Here is a 24,391-nt window from a genome sequence, read left to right as displayed (position 1 = left end):
TTCAGTGCCTCTGTGCCTGGACTCTGCCTGCTGTGCAAGGAGGGGTGCGCAGGTTCCCCCTCTCAGCAAGGGCAGTGTGGACACATCACAGCTGGTGTGTTCTGCAAATGTCAAGCTGCAGGAAGGGGAGGACGTGGCTGTCTCTTTAGAGCAACAGGTTCAAACATTTACCCAGTGCTCCCAGTGTTATGTTAGCTGCTCTGCTCCTAAATGTATCATCCCAATGAAAACGTGCCTGGGTTTAGCCTCCTCAGGCCCTGGTGAACAGATCAAATGGTCTAACAGAGCAGAAATCCCTGTCCTAAGTGTGGCTACAGAGCTGCATTTGCAGCCAGGCTGCAGCTGGACATGCTCCATAGGGCTGAGGTGGTTTGGAATTCTGAGGGAACGCTGCATGAGGAACCTCAGCACAAGGAACCTGACCTGCTTTGTTCAACAGAATCACAGAACCACTGAGGTTGGAAAAGACCTCAGAGTTCATCAGATTCAATCTTTGACCAATGTCCACCTTGCCCCCCCAGCCCAGAGCCCTGGGTGCCATGTCCAGTCATTTCTTGGACACCTCCAGGGATGGGGCTCCAAACCTCCCTGGGCAGCCCCTTCCACTCTCTAGTCACCCCTTCTGTGGAGAATTTCTTCCTAATGCCCAACCTAAGCTGCACAAGGGGAGGTTTAAGACTATGTCCTCTTGTTCTATTGCTACTTGGTCAACCTCCTAAATATGTTGGAAGAGCAGATTGCCAGAGCATGCAAAAATTCCTGTTTCTGGGCTCTCCTGGACTAGCATTCCCTACACCACTCCCCACTGCAGACACTTTTTTCCTTAAAACCAAGAGGAGTGGGTATGTTGGGATGTTCCCTCAGCAAACCAGCACAGGATTTCCGGTGTGTTTGTCTGTGTTGTCCCCACAGCACTTCCAGCACCTGGAATGTCCCTTTCTTGGGCACAGACTCCCCCAGAGCTCAACCCCTGCAGTCACAGCTCGGCCGTGCCCGCACAAGGACGTACCTGAGCAGAGCCACTCGGAGCTTTGCTGGACGCTGCTGGCACTTGTCCCGTGGCTGCCTGGTGGTCCTGCCTCTGTGCTGGGGTGGGCTGGCAGGCTGTGGTTGTGCGTGGCACGGCCGGGGCGGTGCCATCTCCCTGCGAGGGCTCGGCAGGTGTGCTGGGGATGGTGGTTAAATACGGCACCGGGGCGCCTTTGTCTGCGGTGGCGCCCACGGCAGGACCCTGCAGGTTGTCCTCAGCTGTGCAGGTGGGAGTGTGGAGCTTGTCCCCTGCCATGCATGCCCGGAGGTGGGGTCTGTCCACCGCCAGCTCCGTGGCGGGCACCTCCCGCTCCGGGTGTGCTGCGTGCTCCCAGTCCCCCGTGGGTGCGGGGAAGTGCTCCTTGTCCCCAGCCTTGCCAGGATGGAAGCTGGCCTGCTCCTGCTCTGCCTCTCTGCTGCCAGGCACATCCCCAGACATGCCCACGTGGAGAGGAGCGGGGTCCTGGCTCCCAGGTGCACCAGGTGGGTGGTTCTGCTCCCCGGCTGTGCCGCTACCTTGGATCTCCTGCTCTACGGGCGCCCCGGCCTGGAAGTGGAGTCGGTTCTCGGGCAGAGCAGTGTACAGGTGGAGCTTGTCTGGAACACCAGCAGAGAGATGGAGCTTTTCTAGAGCTGTGCCAGCTTCAGCCTCTCCGTTATTTGTGCTTTCAGCATGGGCATCTGCTGGCCTTTTGTGGGAGTGGGCGGACGCCTGCTGCGCGGACTCGGCCAACGCTAGGGCCAGCATGCGCGCCGCGTTTTTCGGAGGAGGAGGAGGGATAAGAGACACAGAACTGACGGGAACAGGATCCTGGGGGGAGTCGAGGGCAACTGCTCCTAATGGGGGGAAAATTGAGAGAGAGAGTGATTTTATGTTACCCAAAAAGGAGAGTGACCTTAACCTTAACGACTATTATAAAAATATAGATGCTCTCCACGCTTTCACAGTGGCAGTTCCTTCTTGGGTCTGACATGCAAACGCTGCTCAGCAGCACAGCAGCTCAGCAAAAAGAGGAAAAAAACCACAAGAGATTGTCTAAAGGCTCCTCTTGCATTTCTAGAGAGGTAGGAAGGAGGTAGCAGAGAATGAGATAACCTTAAATAATTTTGATCAGAAGGTTTTAGGAGAAAAGGTCCCTTCTTCAAGTGTTGGCAGATTTTTAATTTAAAAAAGCAAAGCCTTAGATGGTCTTATTGGCTGAAATGATTGAGAAGGACATGCTAGAGGTTTTCACACATGACAGGATGGGGGGGAAAAAAGTGGCACATAAAGCATTATGGAAAATTATCCAAGATTTGTGTGATGTGGGGAGAAGGCAGAGGTTAAGACCCTCCTGATCTGCACAGCCCTGCAAGACACTCGTGATCAGAACTGATGGGCACATCCCCTCTCCTAAAAGGCACGCCGAGGAGGGCGGTTCTGAGAGCAGGTCCCCTTGGAACTTAAAGAAAGAATGGAGGAAAATGCACTGTACCTGGCTGTGTGTGTCCAGAGGGTACAGTCTTAGTCTGACTGCTTGGCATGGGTCTCTCCCCTTCTTCTGGCAACTCTGCCTTGCCAGCAGCCACTAGCTGGGAATGCTGCAGCTCTTGGTGGGCTCCTTCCCCTGCTCCTGTGTCACTGCTTTTCAGGGGCAAGGACATCTGGGTTGGGGACCTGTTTGTGAGCTCAGTGATGCCAATCCCTTTGCTCCAGCTGGAAGCAGAGGAGTTCCTGGATGCGATGGGCCCTTCTGGCACACGGCTGGGCAGCACAAAGGCCGTGGGTTCTGCGGTCAGTGGTGGAGATTTGATGGGCTTTCGGCCCATCTTGGGCGAGAAGGTGAGGGGTTTGCAGGGCTGCTCCTCCGTGGGGCTCAGCTCCAGCGTGAAGAAGGGACTCATCTTCTCCTGGAAAGGGGAGACTGGCTCCGAGCTCGTGGCACTGCCTGGGGTCTGCGACTGGCTGCCGGACTCTACATCCTTCTTGAGCAGGCTCGGCTTCTCCTTGGTGATGTCCACCGACTCCAGCAGGGAGGTGCTGCTGTCCAGGCACTCGGACTCTGCCTGAGGGGGGCTGCACTGGAAGGACATGGGGTCGAAGTCCAGGCTGGCCACGCCGATCTCGGGGGGGCTCAGGTCCACGTCCTCGGAGGAGCGCGGCGAGATGAGGGCGGGCACGTGCACCAGCCCCTCGTCGCCGTCGCTGTCGTCGTGGGGCAGGTTGTCGTAGGAGTTGCAGCGGTTCATGGTGCCCAACAGCTCCCCGTTGAAGGAGGCAGAGAGGGCGTCGCTGCTGGATCGGGGCCGTCGGGGCCGGAACAGTTTGGATTCACCTGGGAATGAGGAGACACAGGGAGGGGTTATGGCAAAGGCTTGGTGGGCAGCAGGGCAGGCCTGGAGGCAGGGGGGGTGAAGCTCTGCCAGGGGAAATTGAAGTTGGAGAGCAGGAAAAACTTTCCACAGAGAGTGCTCAGGGATTGGAATGGGCTGCCCAGAGAGGGGGTGGATTCCCCATCCCTGGAGGTTTTTCAGCTGAGCTTGGCCGTGGCACTGAGTGCCATGATCTGGTAAAGGGACTGGAGTTGGACCAAAGGCTGGACTTGGTCCAAGGGTTGGATCTTGGAGGTCTTTTCCAACCCAATTGATTCTATGACTCTATGAAAGCAAGGTAAACCCTGCACACAACAGCAATGCCAGCAGTAACTGCTTATTACATTTGTTTCACTCTTAGAGCAGTTGCCAGGTCTGATTTAGTCTGAAACAGAGCTCTGTGTGTAAGAAAAATCAGTTTAAATGTGCATTTTCCTTCATGGTGCTGCCTCATCTGCTGGAATGCAAAAATGGAAAACACCAAAACCTTAGAAAGCACCACCAGTGAGAGAACTTAATGAAGTTGGCAAACACCACTTATCTGCTCTCTTTGCATTTAAAAAGAAATGTAGCCTGTGTGTGTGCCCCTTGCTCTGAATCAAGACCTGTCATAATACTTTGTTCTTCTCTCCCTTGTGTTCATCAATAACAGATCAGCTTTAGATATCTGCTCTCCTCAAGATGAACCACCAGGAATCCAGACCCTGCCCTGTTCAACATACCCGAGCCCCTCTGCCTTTATATTGTGTGTCACTGTTCAATAAAGTCATTCCAGTTTCCATCCCCATAACTGGGATCGTGTAGTTATTGTGACCCTCACACTTGTCAGCCTTGGAATAGAAAAGGGAGGTGGCAAGGAATGAACATAAGCAGTGCCAGCTACACCAGAGCAAGAATCCCAGAATCCCAGAATCCCAGACTATTCTGAGTTGGAAGGGACCCTCAAGGATCATCGAGTCCAACTCTTCAGTCAATGACCCACACAGGGGATTGAACCCATGACCTTGGCATTATTACAACCAAGTTTTAACCAACTGAGCTGATCTCAGGTGTTAAGAGGTTTGGTTCTTTATCTTAGAAGGAGAAAAAGAGCATTTCTTGACACCCATTTCTTGTTAATGAGCAAGTGCAGCTTTCCCTGGGGGGCTGGAAAACGTGCCCTGTGGAATCCCTGCACCCAGGAAGGTCCCAGTGCCTCCTTTAGCCCCCAGTCACTGGAAGAGCAGGCAGGACTTTGCCTTACCATCCACAGCATGCAGAGAGCTGAGAGACTCCTCACTCTTGGCCGAGCGCAGGGTCCCGCTGTCTCCTCGTCCACCTGAGGGGAGGAACCCAGACAGGGAAAGGCTGAGTTGAGACACTGCTTTATATTTAGTTGTGTCATGATGGCAGGGAAAATACAAATAGGTTTCTAGCAACTCTGGCCTGAGAGCAATTTTGCTTTGGGGGTGGGTTTCTGATGCTCATTTTGGAGTGCTGGGAAAGGTAACCCACCCAAATGGAACTGCTGCAGGTGACAGGGTGGGGAACAACTCCCCACATCATCCTGCTACACACTCTGGATGTGCCTGTGCTAACTGCCAGCAAGGAAAACCCCACAAAAATGGGCAAGAAAACATTTACACAACTTGTTTTCTGGGCACCAAACAAGCACGACTTCAGTCTCCAAGGAGACAGTGCCAAGGGGCATTTATAGTGTGGGAGGGTTGTAATTTGAAAATGAGACCAGGGAGAAAATGGGATAAAAGCTCTCACTGGCCCACGTTTTGGGATTTGTGGTGTGCTTTGCTGCAAAAACACACTGTTTTTATCTTTAAATTTGTAAGAAGACAGAAGATCATCCATGGAAAAGGCTGAGAATTCAGCCCACGTATCCTATGGCTACAGAGGGTTGCTGGATGTGTTCTCCTTACACTGGTACAGAGGGTGTTGGTTAGGAAGGTGCCTTTCCCTAATTTAATCTTTTTAGGGCAGCAAAGGAAGCCAGAACTGTCCTCTCATTCTCTCATTTCATACTCCAGAGTCTCAGAAGGAATTATTCCGAGTCTTATCCCAGCAGCACCCACATATTGTCCCTGCAAAGCTGCAGAGCTGTGAGCTCTGCCAGGCTCCGGAGCTGCCCGAGATCCAGCTGGGAAGGAGCAGCTCCCTGGAGTGCCATGCCTGGTTTGGACGCTAGAAGGAGGTACAAGCACACTGCCTGACAGCCCAGAGTTTGGGAGGAGACCCAGCTCACCTGCCAGGGCTATGGCTTTCATCTCGGAGGGCTCGCTGGGGTTGCGCTGCAGTTTGCGCTTGGACACCGAGGAGGACTTGCCCAGGTTGAAGAAGGAGCGCCAGCTGCCCACGGGGGACTTCTTCATCTTGCTGGGAGGCCTCTTCCTGGGGGGAGCAAACAGAGCAGGGGGTTGGAGGGGGAAGCTGAATGCAGGACCCTCAGCACTCTCTGCTTTCTGCTTAGGAACAACTTCCTCCCAACAGCTGAGGACGTTTTCCTTCCTGCAGCTCAGCCCTGGAGTCCTGCTGGGTGAATTCCACCCAACTCTGTGAGGCAAAGGCTCCTGCCTGTCCAGGACAGCAGCTCAGGGATGGGGTTTATGGCTTTATGTAGCTGGGAGATGCCCCAGCTCTCTGGGCATCTGTGCAGCCACAAAGGACGTGGCACTGAGTGCCATGATCTGGTAAAGGGACTGGGGTTGGACCAAGGGTTGGATTTGATGATCTCAGAGGTCTTTTCCAACCCAATCCATTCTATGACTCCATGAAAGGTACTCCAAAGCACCTCTCACTCGTGCTACAAAATCACCTTCACCTCCTCCCACTGAATATTTAACTTCTAGTGTAACCAAGCCTGTGCAACTGCTCCACTTTGAGGGGAATCTGGAGTTGTTCCAGGCACTTAAGTCCTGAAACCTGGAACACCCCAAAGCCTCCACGTGGTCACTGTGCTTACACCTCCTTCTGTGTGACTAGTGCATCTCTGTGCCTCACACACAACATGGATTTATACATTTAATGACAACCCTGCTACAAAGAAGGGAGTGGTGCACATGTAAATAAAGTCCACAAAGCCACTGATCCAAGCTGAATACTCACAGAGTCCAAAGCAGGTGGAAAAACACTCATATGACCAGTCTCAGTCAGCATCAGCAAGTTTTTGCTGTATTCCAAACAAACACGTGCTGGGAAGGAACTTGTCCCTACCTTTCAGATGGGAAGTCTATGACTGTGTGGAATTTCCCCTGCAAAGCTGCTGGGCCCTCTCCCACTTCTATGTACTTGCTGTCTGGCACGATGGGAGAGTTGATCTGGGCCTGGGTCCGTGCCTGGGCCTCCTCCAGAGTCAGCAGCTTGGTGGAGGGAGAGGACACCAGCAGAGACTTGGGCCGGGACAGAGAGCTGTGCCCTGCAAGGGGGAGAAAGCACAGGGAGCAGGGAGGGTCAGAAACAGCAGTGCAGGGATCAAAGCTCAGCTTTGTGTGTCCAGGGAGGGGCTGTGTTTCTCTAAGCCTTTGTCAGCCCAACCACGTGGGCAGAAATGTGTTTGTGACAACAAGAATCTCTGACTGAGGAGCTTGGTGTGTTAAAAAAAAAAAAGAAGCAAAGGATAGATTAGAAAGCTTTGTGACATACTTTAACCTATAGAGAAGGATGGTTTTTCTTTGTATAAAGCTTGGCTGGGTCGTTCCCAGGTTATACAGGAAATGCCAGGTGTGACTGGAGCTGCTGCAAACCCTGTGCAGGTGCACCCAGCAAACCACCTGCTGTGTCCTGCCCCTGTTTTGGGGGATGAACGTGGCAAGTTTTGTGGCAGTAGTTGCTGTTGGTGCTGTCAGTTCAGAGCAGAGATGACAGCAGCTCTCCTCTGAGGCCACTGCTCCTGTGCCAGTGTTTCCAGGGTTGCTCCCAGAGCAGTTTGGGGGTGTGGGGGAGATGTGCCATCACAGAACATCCTGTTGGTTCCCTTCCCACGGCTCCTGTGGGAGGTGTGCATGCTCTGGGGTGAGTGTGTGAGCTGGAAATGCTGCCCTGGGTGAACTGTGGCTTAACACAGCCTTGGCAGCACCACTTTCACCTCTTGCAGGAGCTGTGCTCAGTCCCAGAGGCTCCTGAAGCTGAGCTGCAGTCCAGCATTCCTGCTAAAAATGCTGCCAAATAGCTCAGCCCTTCTCCCTGCCAGTTTGGTGTCCAAGCCCACTGGATGTGAGTGACCACATCATTAAACAATTAGCTGATTTACATGGACCATTCTAAGCCTGGCTAATCATCTGGCTGGGATTCTGTGCATGCTCATCTTGCTCTGGCAGAGCCAGCCTGCTGGGGGCTGCCACTGCTCAGCCAAACTCTGGCTCCTGCTGACTTGGAATTCCCTTCCAGGAGGAACAAAAGCTGCACTTGGAGCAACTCTGCTCTCCTAAGCAGAAATGGGGCTTGTTTCAAAGAGGGGAGCAGCAAACAGAGTGGAGGAGCAGCAATTTGCACTGCCCAGCTGGTGGTAACTGCATGGGCTGTGCTTGGTTCATGGGCAGGGCAGGTTGTCAGGCAGATGGTGCACCCTTAATGCTGCTTAGGAGCAGAACAGCTTGTGGTGGCCCCTCTGCTGATCTCACATCCAGAGGAAACCTTCTTCCTGGTGGAACTCTGCTCCTTTTCCATGCAACAGGGATATGGTCTGGGTTACTCAAGGGAATTTGTAGGTTCCAAGGCTGAGTGTGTCTCAGGTGCCCCAGGGTTGGGCACAAATGTGTCGTGGTTTATTGCCCACCCTGAAGCAACACCACCCTGAGCTGTGTGGCTGCTCAGCCAGATGAAAAACCAGTAGAGCAGGTGTCAAAATAGCCCCTATTAAGAGCAAGACTAAATTCCTCAGCATCAACATCCCTGAATACAGAGAGCTTGCTTTAAATCCTGAATTTCTGCTTGTGTTCCAAGGGGAGGTGTAAAGGAGCTCAAATGGGTCAGGATTCAGAAGCATGGATGGTGGTGGCTTTAAAAAGAAGGGAAGGGAGCAGAGGGGACAAAGATCTAAGTGATTTCTTGCAATTTCTCAGTGGTAGGACCCAAAAGCAGCAGCCAGACATTACTCTGTGCACTCTGAGATGTCCTTCTGTCAGCCTCTTCTCCCAGGCAACCAGGAACAGGACAAGAGGACAGTCTTAAGCTGCGCCAGAGGAGGTTGGACACTGGGAAGAAGTTCTTCACAGAGAGGGTGATTGGGCATTGGAATGGGCTGACCAGGGACGTGGTGGAGTCACCAGTCCTGGAAAAGTTTGTGGCACTCAGTGCCAAGGTCTGGTGGTGTTGGGTCAAAGGCTGGACTTGATCTCAGAGGTCTTTTCTCACCCAGCTGATTCTGTCCTTGCCTTCTAGGCAAGGTACTGACAGCAACTTCTAAAACCAGGTCGTATTTGTGTGGTTCTGACATCATAACCCTGGAATCATAACCCTGGAATCTGACATCATAACCTGTGTCCTCCAGATTAGAATAAAAACATATCCCAAAGGTGCCCAAGGAAGCCACACACCTGCCCCGTCGCGGATGACCGAGCTGAGCTTGGAGCTGAAGAGAACATCCACGTGGTTGAGGATGAACTCCACCACCACCGACTGGATCCTCACCTCCATGAAGGCAGCAGTGCCACTGAAGCAGGCAGACTCGATCTGCTTGGACCTGGGGAGGGAGCACAGGGAGCTGCAGAGGGGAGCACAGGGAGCTGGGGCAGCACATGGAGCTGGGGGAGCACAGGGAGCTGGGGGAGCACAGGGAGCTGGGGGAGCACAGGGAGCTGGGGCAGCACATGGAGCTGGGGGAGCACAGGGAGCTGGGGGAGCACAGGGAGCTGGGGGAGCACAGGGAGCTGGAGAGGGGAGCACAGGGAGCTGGAGAGGGGAGCACAGGGAGCTGGAGAGGGGAGCACATGGAGCTGGGGGAGCACAGGGAGCTGGGGGAGCACAGGGAGCTGGAGAGGGGAGCACAGGGAGCTGGGGCAGCACATGGAGCTGGGGCAGCACATGGAGCTGGGGGAGCACAGGGAGCTGGAGAGGGGAGCACAGGGAGCTGGGGGAGCACAGGGAGCTGGAGAGGGGAGCACAGGGAGCTGGGAGAGCACAGGGAGCTGGAGAGGGGAGCACAGGGAGCTGGGAGAGCACAGGGAGCTGGGGAAGCACATGAAGCTGGAGGGGGGAGCACATGGAGCTGGAGAGGGGAGCACATGGAGCTGGGGGAGCACAGGAAGCTGGAGAGGGGAGCACATGGAGCTGGAGAGGGGAGCACATGGAGCTGGGGGAGCACATGGAGCTGGAAGGGGGAGCACATGGAGCTGGGGGAGCACAGGGAGCTGGGGAAGCACAGGGAGCTGGGGGAGCACAGGGAGCTGGAGAGGGGAGCACATGGAGGTGGAGAGGGGAGCACAGGGAGCTGGGGGAGCACAGGGAGCTGGAGAGGGGAGCACATGGAGGTGGAGAGGGGAGCACAGGGAGCTGGAGGGGGCAGCACATGGAGGTGGAGAGGGGAGCACAGGGAGCTGGAGGGGGCAGCACATGGAGCTGGAGAGGGGAGCACATGGAGCTGGGTGGAGAGCACATGGAGCTGGGAGAGGGGAGCACATGGAGCTGGGAGAGAGGAACACATGGAGCTGGGGCAGCACATGGAGCTGGGAGAGGGGAGCACATGGAGCTGGGGGAGCACATGGAGCTGGGAGAGGGGAGCACATGGAGCTGGGGCAGCCAGGGCTGCTGCTCCTGCTCAACTCCAGCTGCTTGGACCTGGAAATGGGGAGCACATGGAGCTGGGGCACCACATGGAGCTGGGGCAGCCAGGGGTGCTGCTCCTGCTCAGGCTGCAGGGGCAGGGATGGCATTGAGTCCCAGCACAGTGGGACACAAATGGTTGTACTGATTGTAGGGACTAAAAGGCAGATTTTTTCCAGCAATGGCAAGAACACTGGGCTAGAAAGAAAAAGGGTGTGAGGCTGAAGGTAAATAAACTGAATACCCCAGGGAGCTTTTTGTTAACTCACTTCCAGACACCATGACTGGCACAGTTTAATGCCACTGTACAAACCTCACTGTGGGATTTTCCCTGGAGCAGGGAATGTCTGCAGCTGATCCTGCTCAGTGATGCCTCAGATTCCCCAAGGCAGACTCAAACACGAGATCACTCAACTGCCTGTGGGTGAAGTGCCAGAAAGGGGAGAGGAGCAAACCTGCATGGGCTGCAAGTGCCCAAGGCCAGGTTGGACAGGGCTGGAACAATCTGGGCTGGTGGGAGATGTCCCTGTCCATGGCAGGGGGTGGCACTGGGTGAGCTTTAAGGTCCCTTCCAACCCAAACCATTCTGAGATCCTGTGATGAACTGCACACTCAGGTTTCTCGGGTTGGTAAGAAAAGCAGTTCAGAAATCCATACAATAAAGGGCAGGGTGATTTTGCTTTTTCCTTGTAAAGCAAATTTTTTAAATAACATCATTACTTTTTAACTACCCTGTTGTGCACATTGGAAACAAATTTAAGGGGACAGATTTATGCAAGATCATTTCAGTAAGTTTGAATTCTTGCAGCCAAAAGCTGTCACATGAGAGAGGCTTTGGAGACTTCTGCAGTGGGAAATCAGTGATGCCACTGAAGAATTTCTTGGGATGCTCAAGGGCACAGGAGTCTCATTTAATCAGGAGAGGGGAAATTATCCTCCAGAAAAAAGGGTTGAGGGAATTCTTGCTTGTCTCTACTGACTGAGCTCCACTCAGTGGAACTGGGCTGTGTGAGCCAGAACACCTGGGGTGGTTTTGGGGTAGCTCAGGAACTTGCCAGTTGGTCTCAAATCCTGCTTAGAGTATTTTCCCATATTTCAAAGGAGGATGAAGAAAAGAAGGGAAGTTCTGGCCAGGTGGGGGTTGGTCTCTTCTCCCAGGCACTCAGCAATAGGACAAGGGGGCACGATGGGCTCAAGCTCTGCCAGGGGAAATTGGAGAGCAGAAAGAAATTCTTTGCAGAGAGAGTGCTCAGGGATTGGAATGGGCTGCCCAGAGAGGGGGTGGTGAGGTTGGACGTGGCACTGAGGGAGAATCCACCATGTCTTTATCCAATCATGTCTTGATCCAACCCCACTGTGATCACCAGCCCATGGCACTCTGTGCCATGGGCTGGTGATCACAGTAGGGTTGGATCAAGGGTTGGATTGGTGATCTCAGAGGTCTCTTCTAACCCAGCTGAGTCTGTGATCCCTTCAGCACAGCTTTCTGTCCTGTTTTCCCTGGCTGTTGGACACACAGGCCACTGAAGCACCTTCAGAGGGCACTACCTGGGCTCCTCTGCAGTGCTGAGGTGCAAATGAGGGTGTGGATGTCTCCAGAACTCTGCATGTGACAGGCCTTGCTTGGCCACCCCCTGAGTGAAGGGAAGTTGTGGCCAGCTGGGGGTTGGTCTCTTCTCCCAGGCACTCAGCAATAGGACAAGGGGGCACGATGGGCTCAAGCTCTGCCAGGGGAAATTGAAGTTGGAGAGCAGAAAAAATTCTTTGCAGAGAGAGTGCTCAGGGATTGGAATGGGCTGCCCAGAGAGGGGGTGGATTCCCCATCCCTGGAGGTTTTTCAGCTGAGCTTGGCCGTGGCACTGAGTGCCATGATCTGGTAAAGGGACTGGAGTTGGACCAAGGGTTGGACTTGATGATCTCGGAGGTCTTTTCCATCCCAATCCATCCTATGATTCTATGAAGAGCTCTTTCCAGCTGCTGGAAATCAGGATTTTCCAGAGAGCAGGTCTCTGTCTGGTTTTATAACCATAAAAATGGGAGAACATGGAGTGGGAGAAGGCCAGAGTACCTGAGGAGGTTGGGAGCCCAGACTATGGCCAGGTTCTTGGTGTGCATGTTGGTGATGGAGCAATAATCAGCCAGACGAGCCAAGTGCCTCATTAGGAACTCCAGTGTCCTGGAAAAGAGCAGAGAGGGAGATGTTCAGCCCCAGTGAGCACAGCCAGGCTGTGACAGCACAGCAAAGCAGCTCATTATTTCCTTCTGGTCTGACAGCTCCCAGAAGGAAACACTGAACTCCAGACCACGGGGAAGCGTCTTCAGCAAACACAGGGCTGGGCTGAGGGACTCCCTCCTGCTCTGCCCAGGCTCAAGGAGAACACAACAGCCCCAAAAACAGGCTCTTGGCAGGGCTGTGACAGCCCTGGGGAGCTGCTCAGGGGAGGGATGTGCAATGCAGTCCTGGGAAGAGGAGGGGGATTTATTCAGACACCTCAGGATATCAAACACCAAACCGGACCCGAGTTCTGCTGATGGAACCACCACTGGCTGTGGGTCTGTCAGAGGTGGGTGAGGCAGACACAAGGTTAGACTTCAGAGGGTTGTGTTCCCATCAAAAAATGGCTTTTGAGATAGTAAACACCCTGGGGAGGAGGAGAGGGAGGTGGCAGTGAAAATGCTGCCCCATCCTCCTCAGTGCTGAGTTCTGTATCCTCAGTTTGGGGAAAGGGGATGGAGCAGAGGGGGCAGTTTGGGGGCTCAAAATTCCACAAGCCTTGAAGTGAAGACAGATGGTTCTGGCTGGGAACAAACCTCACATCTTCTGCCTGCAACTTCTCACAAAAATAAAGTGGTTTTCCCCTTTTTTTTCAAGCAAATCTCAGGAAGGGCTGAGCATTTCCACATCCCGGGCTTGGCTGTGCCTCCTGCCCAGCACTCACACAGTTTAACCAGCCCAGACAGTCCAAGTCCTTTTAGGGAAAGGTGAAATGCCCCAGAGAAACCAAACAAAGCAGCTGAGTTTATTTTTGAGAAGGCTACACTCCCCTAATTAACACAAATAAATACTGTAATTAGTCACTAAAAGGACCAGCTGCTCCACTGACCAACCAGTGCTATTTAAGGAGCAAGAAGAACCAGTTGTAGCTTATACCAATTAGTTAAATCCTAGTTAACCACTGTAATTAGTTATTTCCAGCACTCAGGTGCAGCACTGCAGTTGTCCAGCTAATCCCCATATACCCCAAGAACTGAAATTTAAATATTTGGCAGCACAAATGATCAGAAATAGTTATCAATATTTATTTTTGTGTGTTACAACTGGCCATCTACAGCCCTGAGGGGACACAATTCTAACTAGTCCTGCAAATTAACATATAGTACAATAATTAATTGTGCCTATAATGCAGTAATAGTTACTAATATTATTCAAACTCTCACTAACATACAGGATAATGTGTAGTTATTAGAACCAATCACCACATCCATTTGTCTGGTGCCTTTTGCCATAATTTTGAATACTAAAGACTGTTAAAATGTTGCTACTCTTAGTCAGGACTCATTACCACATAGGGCAAATTAATACTAATTAGTTGGAATCTAGTATTATAAGTGGTGATTTTTGAACACCCTGTTAGTTATTCTAATATAATAACATAATTAACATAACACTAACATAATTAATTAACACTAACATAATTAATTACACTACAGAGAACTGTTATTATTTCCTACATACTATTATTGTTGGGAGAGGGAGACTGGAGAAAAATCAAGTTTATTTTTGGGCTACATTTCACTTTTTTAGTGTCATTCCTATGGCTGTTTTTGTGCCCTCCCAGCAATAAAACTATTTATCATCAAGGTTGTATTTCCCTCCTATCCAGAGTTTCCAAGGAAGTCAAATAAGCCCATGCATAGTACAGAGTGTTTGGTAAGGAGCTGATTGAATTATCAATTTAAACAACCATTTCAATCTGCAGAAACACATCTTGGGAGAGAAACTGGAGTCCCATCACTTCCCCCTCCCCAGATCCCAGCCCTCACCTGTAGTGGGGAGGGGGCAGCTGCTGGATCACATCATGGATCTTCACCAGCCTCTCCTCATCTGTGGCAGCAGAAACAGCATCCTGGAAGGAGGCAGGGAGGGGTTAACTGCAAAGAAAGCCCCAAACCTCCTCCTGCACCTTCTCCAGCACTCAGGGGGGTTTGGCTGCTCTTCCCTCCCCCTGGGAGAGATGTCTGGGTTGGGCTCAGAGCACCACGTGGCTCCTGTGAGAGGGGCAAAGTCATGACTGGGACACTTCCTGAAGGGAAGTTGTGGCCAGGTGGGGGTTGGTCTCTTCTCCCAGGCACTCAGCAATAGGACAAGGGGGCACGATGGGCTCAAGCTCTGCCAGGGGAAATTGAAGTTGGAGAGCAGAAAGAAATTCTTTGCAGAGAGAGTGCTCAGGGATTGGAATGGGCTGCCCAGAGAGGGGGTGGATTCCCCATCCCTGGAGGTTTTTCAGCTGAGCTTGGCCATGGCACTGAGTGCCATGATCTGGTAAAGGGACTGGAGTTGGACCAAGGGTTGGACTTGATGATCTCGGAGGGCTTTTCCAACCCAATCAATTAAAACAAATCTTAATTGTTCAGGTCAGCTGCCTTGCAGAGGGGGTTTGGTTCCACTCTCACTCTTGTTCAAGAAATCCCTGGGGAATGGAACCAGGGGAGGTTTAGGTTGAATATCACGAAGAAATTCTTTGCAGAGAGAGTGCTCAGGGATTGGAATGGGCTGCCCAGAGAGGGGGTGGATTCCCCATCCCTGGAGGTGAGACTGGACGTGGCACTGAGTGCCATGATCTGGTGATCACAGTGGGGTTGGATCAAGGGTTGGACTTGATGATCTCAGAGGTCTCTTCCAACCCAGCTGATTCTGTGCTATCAGGGAATTCCTGGCTGGTGTCCTCCACTGGGAAGTGGAATCAATACACTGTGGCACAGGATACAAAGGTAACTTGGGAGGGACCTAAAGGGGACCAGAAAAGGCACCTCAAACTCCCTGAAGTCTCTGCACTGCCTTCTGCAATGGCAGGATGGGTGATGTGGTGTGTGGGCAGCACAGACCAGTGTGTGCTGCCAGGCTGGTGATTTTGGAGATGTGCTCTTCAGATTGCTCCAAAAGCCTCAAACCAAGGAAACCCAGAGAGAGGAAAGGGTTTGGAAGGCAGGGCCAGCTGGCTGGAGGTCCCCTCAGTGTCCCTCTGCTCCACCTGAGCCCCTCTGGGTTGGGAATGGCTCATGTTTGCCAGGGACTCACCGAGAACTTCTCGTAGAGCTGGTAGGTGAGCAGGGGGTTGGGCAGCTCCCTGAAGTAGAGCTTGCACAGGGAGCCCACACAGTGGATGTCCTGGATGTAGATGTCCTTGGTCAGGTCGGGAATCTGCTCCGAGTCGAACTCGTGGCTGGAGACGAGAAAGGGGCAAAGGGGTTGGAGGAGGAGGAGGAGTGGAACCATCCCCAGCACAAATCACAGCCCAGCAAAGCAAGGCTTTCCTGATTTACAGGCCAAAAGGAACCCTCAGGCACCAAAGCCACGTGACCCACAGCTTTGGGGCTGCTAGAGGGGAGTTTGCAAAAAATCAGACTTTTTTTTTTTTCTCTACTAAGGCATTTTCAGTCAGTTTTACAACCAGTTGGCTGCAACCCCTTGTGCTGCATCAGGGCTTTTCACAAAGGCTTCAGAGAAAGCCCATGAGGACAATCTGTGGAGCTCCCAGGGCTGTGCCTGGGGTTGCCCACGGGTCTGCTGAAAGCTGCTGTTCCTCTGCACTTCAAAGGCCTGGGAACTGCAGGGACAAAGCCATGCCAAGAGCAGTGCCATGGGCAGGGGCTGCCCGTGGAAATCAGTGTGTGCAGCATTCCTGGGGCACAGCCTGGTGAGCTGAGCCTGCCCCTGCCATGGGGTGAGGAGAGAACTTAATGAAGTTGGCAAACACCACTTATCTGCTCTCTTTGCATTTAAAAAGAAATGTAGCCTGTGTGTGTGCCCCTTGCTCTGAATCAAGACCTGTCATAATACTTTGTTCTTCTCTCCCTTGTGTTCATCAATAACAGATCAGCTTTAGATATCTGCTCTCCTCAAGATGAACCACCAGGAATCCAGACCCTGCCCTGTTCAACATACCCGAGCCCCTCTGCCTTTATATTGTGTGTCACTGTTCAATAAAGTCATTCCAGTTTCCATCCCCATAACTGGGATCGTGTAGTTATTGTGACCCTCACACTTGTCAGCCTTGGAACAGAAAAGGGAGGTGGCAAGGAGTGAACATAAGCAGTGCCAGCTATACCAGAGCAAGAAGTAGGAACCACATCAAGAAAATCCCTTTGGTTTTCAGAGAGAGGGAAAAAACCCCAAATCACAAACATTTCTGAACTAAAAGCTGAGCTCAGAAGGCTGAGGGCTGCAGTGGAAAGGGCTGTCTCAAATTAGGGAGTGTGGTGATGGGAGAACATGGCTGGTCCTGCTGGACCCTGAGGTTGCTACAAGGATTTTTGGGTTGATTCTGCCTGACCCTGAGATGAGCTCAGTTGGTTAAAACTTGGCTGTGACAATGCCAAGGTCATGGGTTCAATCCCCTGTGTGGGCCATTGGCTGAAGAGTTGGACTCGATGGTCCTTGTGGGTCCTTCCAACTCAGAATAGTCTGGGATTCTGTGACAGAGGGATGGATGGATGGAGGGATGGAGGGATGGATAGATAGATAGAGGGATAAATGGATAGATGGATAGAGTGATAGATAAATAGATGAATGGATGGATAGATGAGCTCAGTTGGTTAAAACTTGGCTGTAACAATGCCAAGGTCATGGGTTCAATCCCCTGTGTGGGCCATTGGCTGAAGAGTTGGACTCGATGGTCCTTGTGGGTCCCTTCCAGCTCAGAATAGTCTGGGATTCTGTGTGTGTGATCATTGAGATTCTAATCAACACTGCACCCACTGCTGTGTCTGGGCTTGGGGGCAGCACCCCTGACTCTGCTCCATCCAAACCAGGCAGTTTGCAACCCAGAGGGCACCACGAAGCCTCAGCACAGCCCCAGCACTGAGCCTGCCCTGCCTGCAGAGCAGCACCTGCCCAGGGCACCAGGGCAGTGACCCTTCCCCTGGACCCAGCACTGGGGAGGCCACACCTTGAGTGTTGTGTTCAGTTCTGGGCCCCTCAGTTGAGGAAAGAGATTGAGGGGCTGGAGCGGGGCCAGAGAAGAGCAACGAGGCTGGAGAAGGGACTGGATGTGGCACTGAGTGTCCTCTGAAACACCTCCAGGGATGGAGAATCCACCATGTCTTGATCCAACCCCACTGTGATTACCAGCCCAGGGCACTCAGTGCCAGAGTGATCACAGTGGGGTTGGATCAAGGGTTGGGTTTGATAATCTGAGGTCTCTTCCAACCCAAGTGAGAAGAGCAACGAGGCTGGAGAAGGGACTGGAGCACAAGTGCTGTGGGGAGAGGCTGAGGGAGCTGGGGGTGTTCAGCCTGGAGAAGAGGAGGCTCAGAGGTGACCTCAGCACTGTCTGGAACTGCCTGAAGGGAAGTTCTGGCCAGGTGGGGTTGGTCTCTTCTCTCAGGCACTCAGCAATAGGACAAGGGGGCACGATGGGCTCAAGCTCTGCCAGGGGAAATTGAAGTTGGAGAGCAGAAAGAAATTCTTTGCAGAGAGAGTGCTCAGGCATTGGAATGGGCTGCCCAGAGAGGGGGTGGATTCCCCATCCCTGGAGGTTTTTCAGCTGAGCTTGGCCGTGGCACTGAGTGCCATGTTCTGGTAAAGGGACCAAGGGTTGGACTTGATGATCTTGCAGGTCTTTTCCAACTCAATCCATTCTGTGATTCTGTGGATGTGGCACTGAGTGAGAATCCACCATGTCTTGATCCAACCCTACTGTGATCACCAGCTCAGGGCATGGAGTGCCCTGGGCTGGTGATCACAGTGGGGTTGGATCAAGGGTTGGATCAAGGGTTGGACTTGATGATCTTGGAGGTCTTTTCCAACCCAATCCATTCTATGATTCTATGACTGGTTGGAGCTGATCCCTCCCAGCATTAGGAGTAGCTCCTTCCATCCCCAGACAGGGACACAGTGGGTGGGAAGCCTTTCCACCCTGCCAGAGGGAGGGGCAGCAGAGGATGGACATCCAACCCCTGCTCCTAATCCCAAAGGCACAGAAGGAAAGGGAGGGAAGGCTCCTGTTTTCCCCCCCAGCCCTCAGTGTTCAGCACTCACCACATCCACAGGCACCTTCTCACTCATGCCCTGCTCATACCTGGCAGAGAAACCTCTTCCCTGCATTTGGCTGCAGAGAACAGCTCAGAGGGGACAGCAGGGACACTCAAATCCTCTGCCCATATCCTGCCCTACTCCGGTGTATTTGCTCAGGAATAAATCTCCCATCATGAATATTCAGATGTGAACATGGAGAGAAGAGAGAGAACTCCCACTAGCCCAGCCCTTCTCCTCTCAGCAGTTTCAAGAACTACATGTCATTTCTTCTGACCCTGAAGGAGGATTCTGTTAGTAGAAGAACACAACTCTCCATCTCCCAGGATACAGGGACAGACATCCCAAACCAACCCTGGCTGGTTGCCCCCTGGCACACACAGATACCAACCCCCCTGCCCAAGGGGAGCCCCTGACCCATGGAAATCTCCCTCTCTCCAACTTGCTCTCCAAGCAAAAAGCCCTTTCAATCCAAGAGCTCTAATCCTCCTGTGGGAAACCCAAGCACAGGGATTCATTTGCAAGGACACAGCTCAGAAATGAGCCCAGTGCCCTGTTTATACAGCTGGGAACTAAAGCAACACAGCACTAATGAAACACTGAAAATCTGCCCTGATTTAGATGAACAGGGACAGTGTCAATAACTTATGTCATGCACTCCCTCCCTTTTATCTCTGGAACTCCTCAGAAGGCTGGACAACAGGCTGGCACTTCATTCTCTGCAGTGCAACAGGGAATGGTGATGTCATTTCAGCCTTGGAAAATCGTTTTTAAAGCACCTTCGATACACAGCGAAGGAGAAAATGGTCTTGGCAACACAAAGGGAAAAAATGGACTAGGGCAGAGATTGGGATGGTCCAGCACAAATCAAAATGAGGAGTTAAAGGGATGTGACTGAAGCAAAGGCAAAGGTTTTATTCAGCCACAGCCCCAGTGGGAGCCTTTGGATCCTGCTTAAAACCCCCTCAGGAGCAGATTTTTAAAACAGGACTTGCTGCCATGAGAAACAGGATTAATCTGAGGCAGAACAAACCCACCCAGCCAGGGCTTTGTACACTCACTGTCCCAGCTCAGACCTGCCCACTGGTTCAAAAAGGATATTCTGCATATGCCAAATGCCCCTGAGCCACCTCTGGATCAGCACTGGAATTACCCACAGCCCACTGGGCACAACAGAACATGCCACACCAAAGGCAGGAGGAAAAACAGCCTGACGAAGGTGATGCCCAAGGATTTAGTGGGTTTTTGTAGCTTGTGACAACCACATAAATTGCACAGATTCTTCTACATTGCTCAAATCCTGAAGTCACAAGCCCTATGGGGAGAGGCTGAGGGAGCTGGGGGTGTTCAGCCTGGAGAAGAGGAGGCTCAGAGGTGACCTCAGCACTGTCTGGAACTGCCTGAAGGGAAGTTCTGGCCAGCTGGGGGTTGGTCTCTTCTCCCAGGCACTCAGCAATAGGACAAGGGGGCACGATGGGCTCAAGCTCTGCCAGGGGAAACTGGAGAGCAGAAAAAACTTCTTTGCAGAGAGAGTGCTCAGGGATTGGAATGGGCTGCCCAGAGAGGGGGTGGTGAGGTTGGACGTGGCACTGAGTGAGAATCCACCACATCTTTATCCAATCACGTCTTTATCCAACCATGTCTTGATCCAACCCCACTCTGTGCCATGGGCTGGTGACCACAGTGGGGTTGGATCAAGGGTTGGATTGATGATCTCAGAGGTCTCTTCCAACCCATCACAGCTGAGTCTGTGATCCCTTCAGCACAGCTTTCTGTCCTGTTTTCCCTGGCTGTTGGACACACAGGCCACTGAAGCACCTTCAGAGGGCACTACCTGGGCTCCTCTGCAGTGCTGAGGTGCAAATGAGGGTGTGGATGTCTCCAGAACTCTGCATGTGACAGGCCTTGCTTGGCCACCCCTTGAGTGAAGGGAAGTTGTGGCCAGGTGGGGGTTGGTCTCTTCTCCCAGGCACTCAGCAATAGGACAAGGGGGCACGATGGGCTCAAGCTCTGCCAGGGGAATTGAAGTTGGAGAGCAGGAAGAAATTCTTTGCAGAGAGAGTGCTCAGGGCTTGGAATGGGCTGCCCAGAGAGGGGGTGGATTCCCCATCCCTGGAGGTTTTTCAGCTGAGCTTGGCCGTGGCACTGAGTGCCATGATCTGGTAAAGGGACTGGAGTTGGCCCAAGGGTTGGACTTGATGATCTCAGAGGGCTTTTCCAACCCAATCCATTCTGTGATTCTATGGATGTGGCACTGAGTGAGAATCCACCACATCTTGATCCAACCCTACTGTGATCACCAGCCCAGGGCACGGAGTGCCCTGGGCTGGTGATCACAGTGGGATTGGATCAAGGGTTGGACTTGATGATCTCGGAGGTCTTTTCCAACCCAATTGATTCTATGATTCTATAAAGCTCTTCCCCAAATATTGTGAGCTTTCTCATGCCCTGTTTGTGAGAGGCCACCTGTAGATAGCAAGAAGACAAAACCTAAGAAGAAGGCCTGGAGGTCCTGGAAGATCTCCAGGGGGCAGTTCTGAAGGTCCCCATGGGTGGAGCAAAGAGGGAAATGAAGATCATGGTTGGTTGTTAATATCTCATATATAAATTACTAGAGAAGTTATAAAAGTTGTACCATTCCTGGTCACTGGGGGAAACCTTCTGGTGTGCACCTTGGAAGCTTCTGGTAAAGGTAACCTGGATATCTTTCTCCATTAAAACTGGTTTTCAGTGTCTGTTTTCACAGGAATAAGGAACAAAAGGATCGAGAGAGGTGCCTGTGATTGAACAGCTCCCAGCCTGGAGGCCACAGAGCTGGACCCACCCAGGGAGCAGCCAGGGACCCTTTGCTCATTCCCAATTAACTGCTAACGAGCCAGGAGTCCGAGGAGAAACACCAAGGGGCTCCAGGAGCAGGAATGAACCATCACAGCACAGTGGCACCCTGCTCCTGGCACTCCATCCTCATGGAAGGCTCCCTGCAGTGCCCCTGGAAGCACAGCCATGCCCTGCCTGTGCCCTGCAGTGCCCCTGAAAGCACAGCCATGCCCTGCCCATGCCCACAGATGGCACAGCCAATGCCCTGCAGTGCCCCTGGAAGCACAGCCATGCCCTGCCCATGCCCACAGATGGCACAGCCAATGCCCTGCAGTGCCCCTGGAAGCACAGCCATGCCCTGCCCATGCCCACAGATGGCACAGCCAATGCCCTGCAGTGCCCCTGGAAGCACAGCCCATGCCCTGCCTGTGCCCTGCAGTGCCCCTGGAAGCACAGCCATGCCCTGCCTGTGCCCTGCAGTGCCCCTGGAAGCACAGCCCGTGCCCTGCCCATGCCCACAGATGGCACAGCCATGCCCTGCAGTGCCCCTGGAAGCACAGCCATGCCCTGCCTGTGCCCTGCAGTGCCCCTGGAAGCACAGCCATGCCCTGCCTGTGCCCTGCAGTGCCCGTGGAAGCACAGTCTATGCCCTGCAGTGCCCCTGAAAGCACAGCCCGTGTCCTGCCTGTGCCCTGCAGTGCCCCTGAAAGCACAGCCATGCCCTGCCTGTGCCCTGCAGTGCCCCTGGAAGGACAGCCATGCCCTGCCCATGCCCACAGATGGCACAGCCATGCCCTGCCTGTGCCCTGCAGTGCCCCTGGAAGCACAGCCATGCCCTGCCTGTGCCCTGCAGTGCCCCTGGAAGCACAGCCATGCCCTGCCTGTGCCCTGCAGTGCCCCTGGAAGCACAGTCTATGCCCTGCAGTGCCCCTGAAAGCACAGCCCGTGTCCTGCCTGTGCCCTGCAGTGCCCCTGAAAGCACAGCCATGCCCTGCCTGTGCCCTGCAGTGCCCCTGGAAGGACAGCCATGCCCTGCCCATGCCCACAGATGGCACAGCCATGCCCTGCCTGTGCCCTGCAGTGCCCCTGGAAGCACAGCCATGCCCTGCCTGTGCCCTGCAGTGCCCCTGGAAGCACAGCCCGTGTCCTGCCTGTGCCCTGCAGTGCCCCTGGAAGCACAGCCATGCCCTGCCTGTGCCCTGCAGTGCCCCTGGAAGCACAGCCATGCCCTGCCTGTGCCCTGCAGTGCCCCTGGAAGCACAGCCATGCCCTGCCTGTGCCCTGCAGTGCCCCTGAAAGCACAGCCATGCCCTGCCTGTGCCCTGCAGTGCCCCTGGAAGCACAGCCCGTGTCCTGACTGTGCCCTGCAGTGCCCTGGAAGCACAGCCATGCCCTGCCTGTGCCCTGCAGTGCCCCTGGAAGCACAGCCATGCCCTGCCTGTGCCCTGCAGTGCCCCTGGAAGCACAGCCCGTGTCCTGCCTGTGCCCTGCAGTGCCCCTGGAAGCACAGCCATGCCCTGCCCATGTCCACAGATGGCACAGCCATGCATTGCCCATGCCCACAGATGGCACAGCCATGCTCTGCAGTGCCCCTGGAAGCACAGCCATGCCCTGCCCGTGCCCACAGATGGCACAGCCATGCCCTGCCCATGCCCACAGATGGCACAGCCGTGCCCTGTAGTGCCCCTGGAAGCACAGCCATGCCCTGCCCATGCCCACAGATGGCACAGCCATGCCCTGCAGTGCCCCTGGAAGCACAGCCATGCCCTGCCCATGCCCACAGATGGCACAGCCATGCCCTGCCCGTGCCCACAGATGGCACAGCCATGCCCTGCCCATGCCCACAGATGGCACAGCCATGCTCTGCAGTGTCCCTGGAAGCACAGCCATGCCCTGCCCGTGCTCACAGATGGCACAGCCATGCCCTGCAGTGCCCCTGGAAGCACAGCCATGCCCTGCCCATGCCCACAGATGGCACAGCCATGCCCTGCCCGTGTCCACAGATGGCACAGCCATGCATTGCCCATGCCCACAGATGGCACAGCCATGCTCTGCAGTGCCCCTGGAAGCACAGCCATGCCCTGCCCGTGCCCACAGATGGCACAGCTATGCCCTGCAGTGTCCCTGGAAGCACAGCCATGCCCTGCCCGTGCCCACAGATGGCACAGCCATGCCCTGCAGTGCCCCTGGAAGCACAGCCATGCCCTGCCCATGCCCACAGATGGCACAGCCATGCCCTGCAGTGCCCCTGGAAGCACAGCCATGCCCTGCCCATGCCCACAGATGGCACAGCCATGCCCTGCCCATGCCCACAGATGGCACAGCCATGCCCTGCAGTGCCCCTGGAAGCACAGCCATGCCCTGCCCGTGCCCACAGATGGCACAGCCATGCCCTTACCGCAGTTTCTGGATGTTGGAGGCGATGCCCGAGAGGCGGTAGATGCCATCCACGATGCCATGCTTCTCGATGAACTCTGTGCAGCTCTTGAGCACCTGGGGGACTGAAGGACAAGAGCTGGTCAGTCGAGCAGGCTCTGAGCTCCTGTTCAGGCTGTGTCTTGCCAAGTGCCATCAACTCCCCCCATGGCTTTAGTTCTTCCTTGGAGGAGAAAGCCTGGCAGAAATTCCACTTCAGGAAACGGGTCAGGGGTGTTTGTTTTAATAAAGAAATGCCAGGATATGAATCAGGTTGAAAAAAGCCCACTCTGGTCAAGCAGAGACAGCTGACAGGTCCCATCAGGTGTTAAATCCCATTCCAGAAGAGCTATAAAATGGAATAAATACTGTCTTTTAATCTATAATCTATACAGTTTGCCTTCAGCAAATAGAAACATCAGGGAGATGCAACTTTTGGCCCCCAGAGCCAGGAGAGTTTTTCCAGTTGTTAATTTGCTGCCCAGTGTGTGCTGGAGCGTGGCTGGATGCAGAGAAGCTCCACAATATCCCACACTGCCAGAAAGTGCAGACAGAGCAGGGGATGACAGAGTGGAAAAATCAGCCCAGAGGACATAATTAGGTGTCAAGTTAATATTCCAAATGCTTCACCAACTGATCCCTTCCAGTTGGCTTCCCACAGCCACTGCTGGAGCTCTGTGCCCACCCCTGTAAGGTTAAGGAGGAGCAACAAATCACTTGATTTAGAAAAGGGAGAGAAAAGCACTCCAAACACACAGAGAAAATCAGGAGCCA

The 24,391-nt window shown here is 53.6% G+C and overlaps 1 protein-coding gene across 3 annotated transcripts in view; it reads right to left on the bottom strand.

Moving 5' to 3' along the window:
• The window catches only part of ARHGAP32 (Rho GTPase activating protein 32), a 97,396-nt gene that overhangs the window by 4,485 nt on the left and 68,520 nt on the right, over positions 1-24,391 (bottom strand). For all 3 annotated transcript variants that reach the window (XM_071576108.1, XM_071576109.1, XM_071576110.1), the window contains 10 exons: positions 23,601-23,703; positions 15,431-15,575; positions 14,176-14,258; positions 12,200-12,307; positions 8,907-9,052; positions 6,586-6,787; positions 5,618-5,763; positions 4,625-4,699; positions 2,505-3,344; positions 1,010-1,866 (listed from right to left, as the gene is read on the bottom strand). In XM_071576108.1, the coding sequence (XP_071432209.1) occupies positions 1,010-1,866; positions 2,505-3,344; positions 4,625-4,699; positions 5,618-5,763; positions 6,586-6,787; positions 8,907-9,052; positions 12,200-12,307; positions 14,176-14,258; positions 15,431-15,575; positions 23,601-23,703 (2,705 nt within the window). The remainder of the gene's footprint in view (positions 1-1,009; positions 1,867-2,504; positions 3,345-4,624; positions 4,700-5,617; positions 5,764-6,585; positions 6,788-8,906; positions 9,053-12,199; positions 12,308-14,175; positions 14,259-15,430; positions 15,576-23,600; positions 23,704-24,391) is intronic.

The sequence above is a fragment of the Pithys albifrons genome, chromosome 23 (assembly GCF_047495875.1).
Source record: "Pithys albifrons albifrons isolate INPA30051 chromosome 23, PitAlb_v1, whole genome shotgun sequence".
In the NCBI taxonomy this organism is placed as follows: Eukaryota; Metazoa; Chordata; class Aves; order Passeriformes; family Thamnophilidae; genus Pithys; species Pithys albifrons.
The sequence above is the reverse complement of the archived record's forward strand: the minus strand, read 5'-3'. Positions and strand labels throughout refer to the sequence as shown.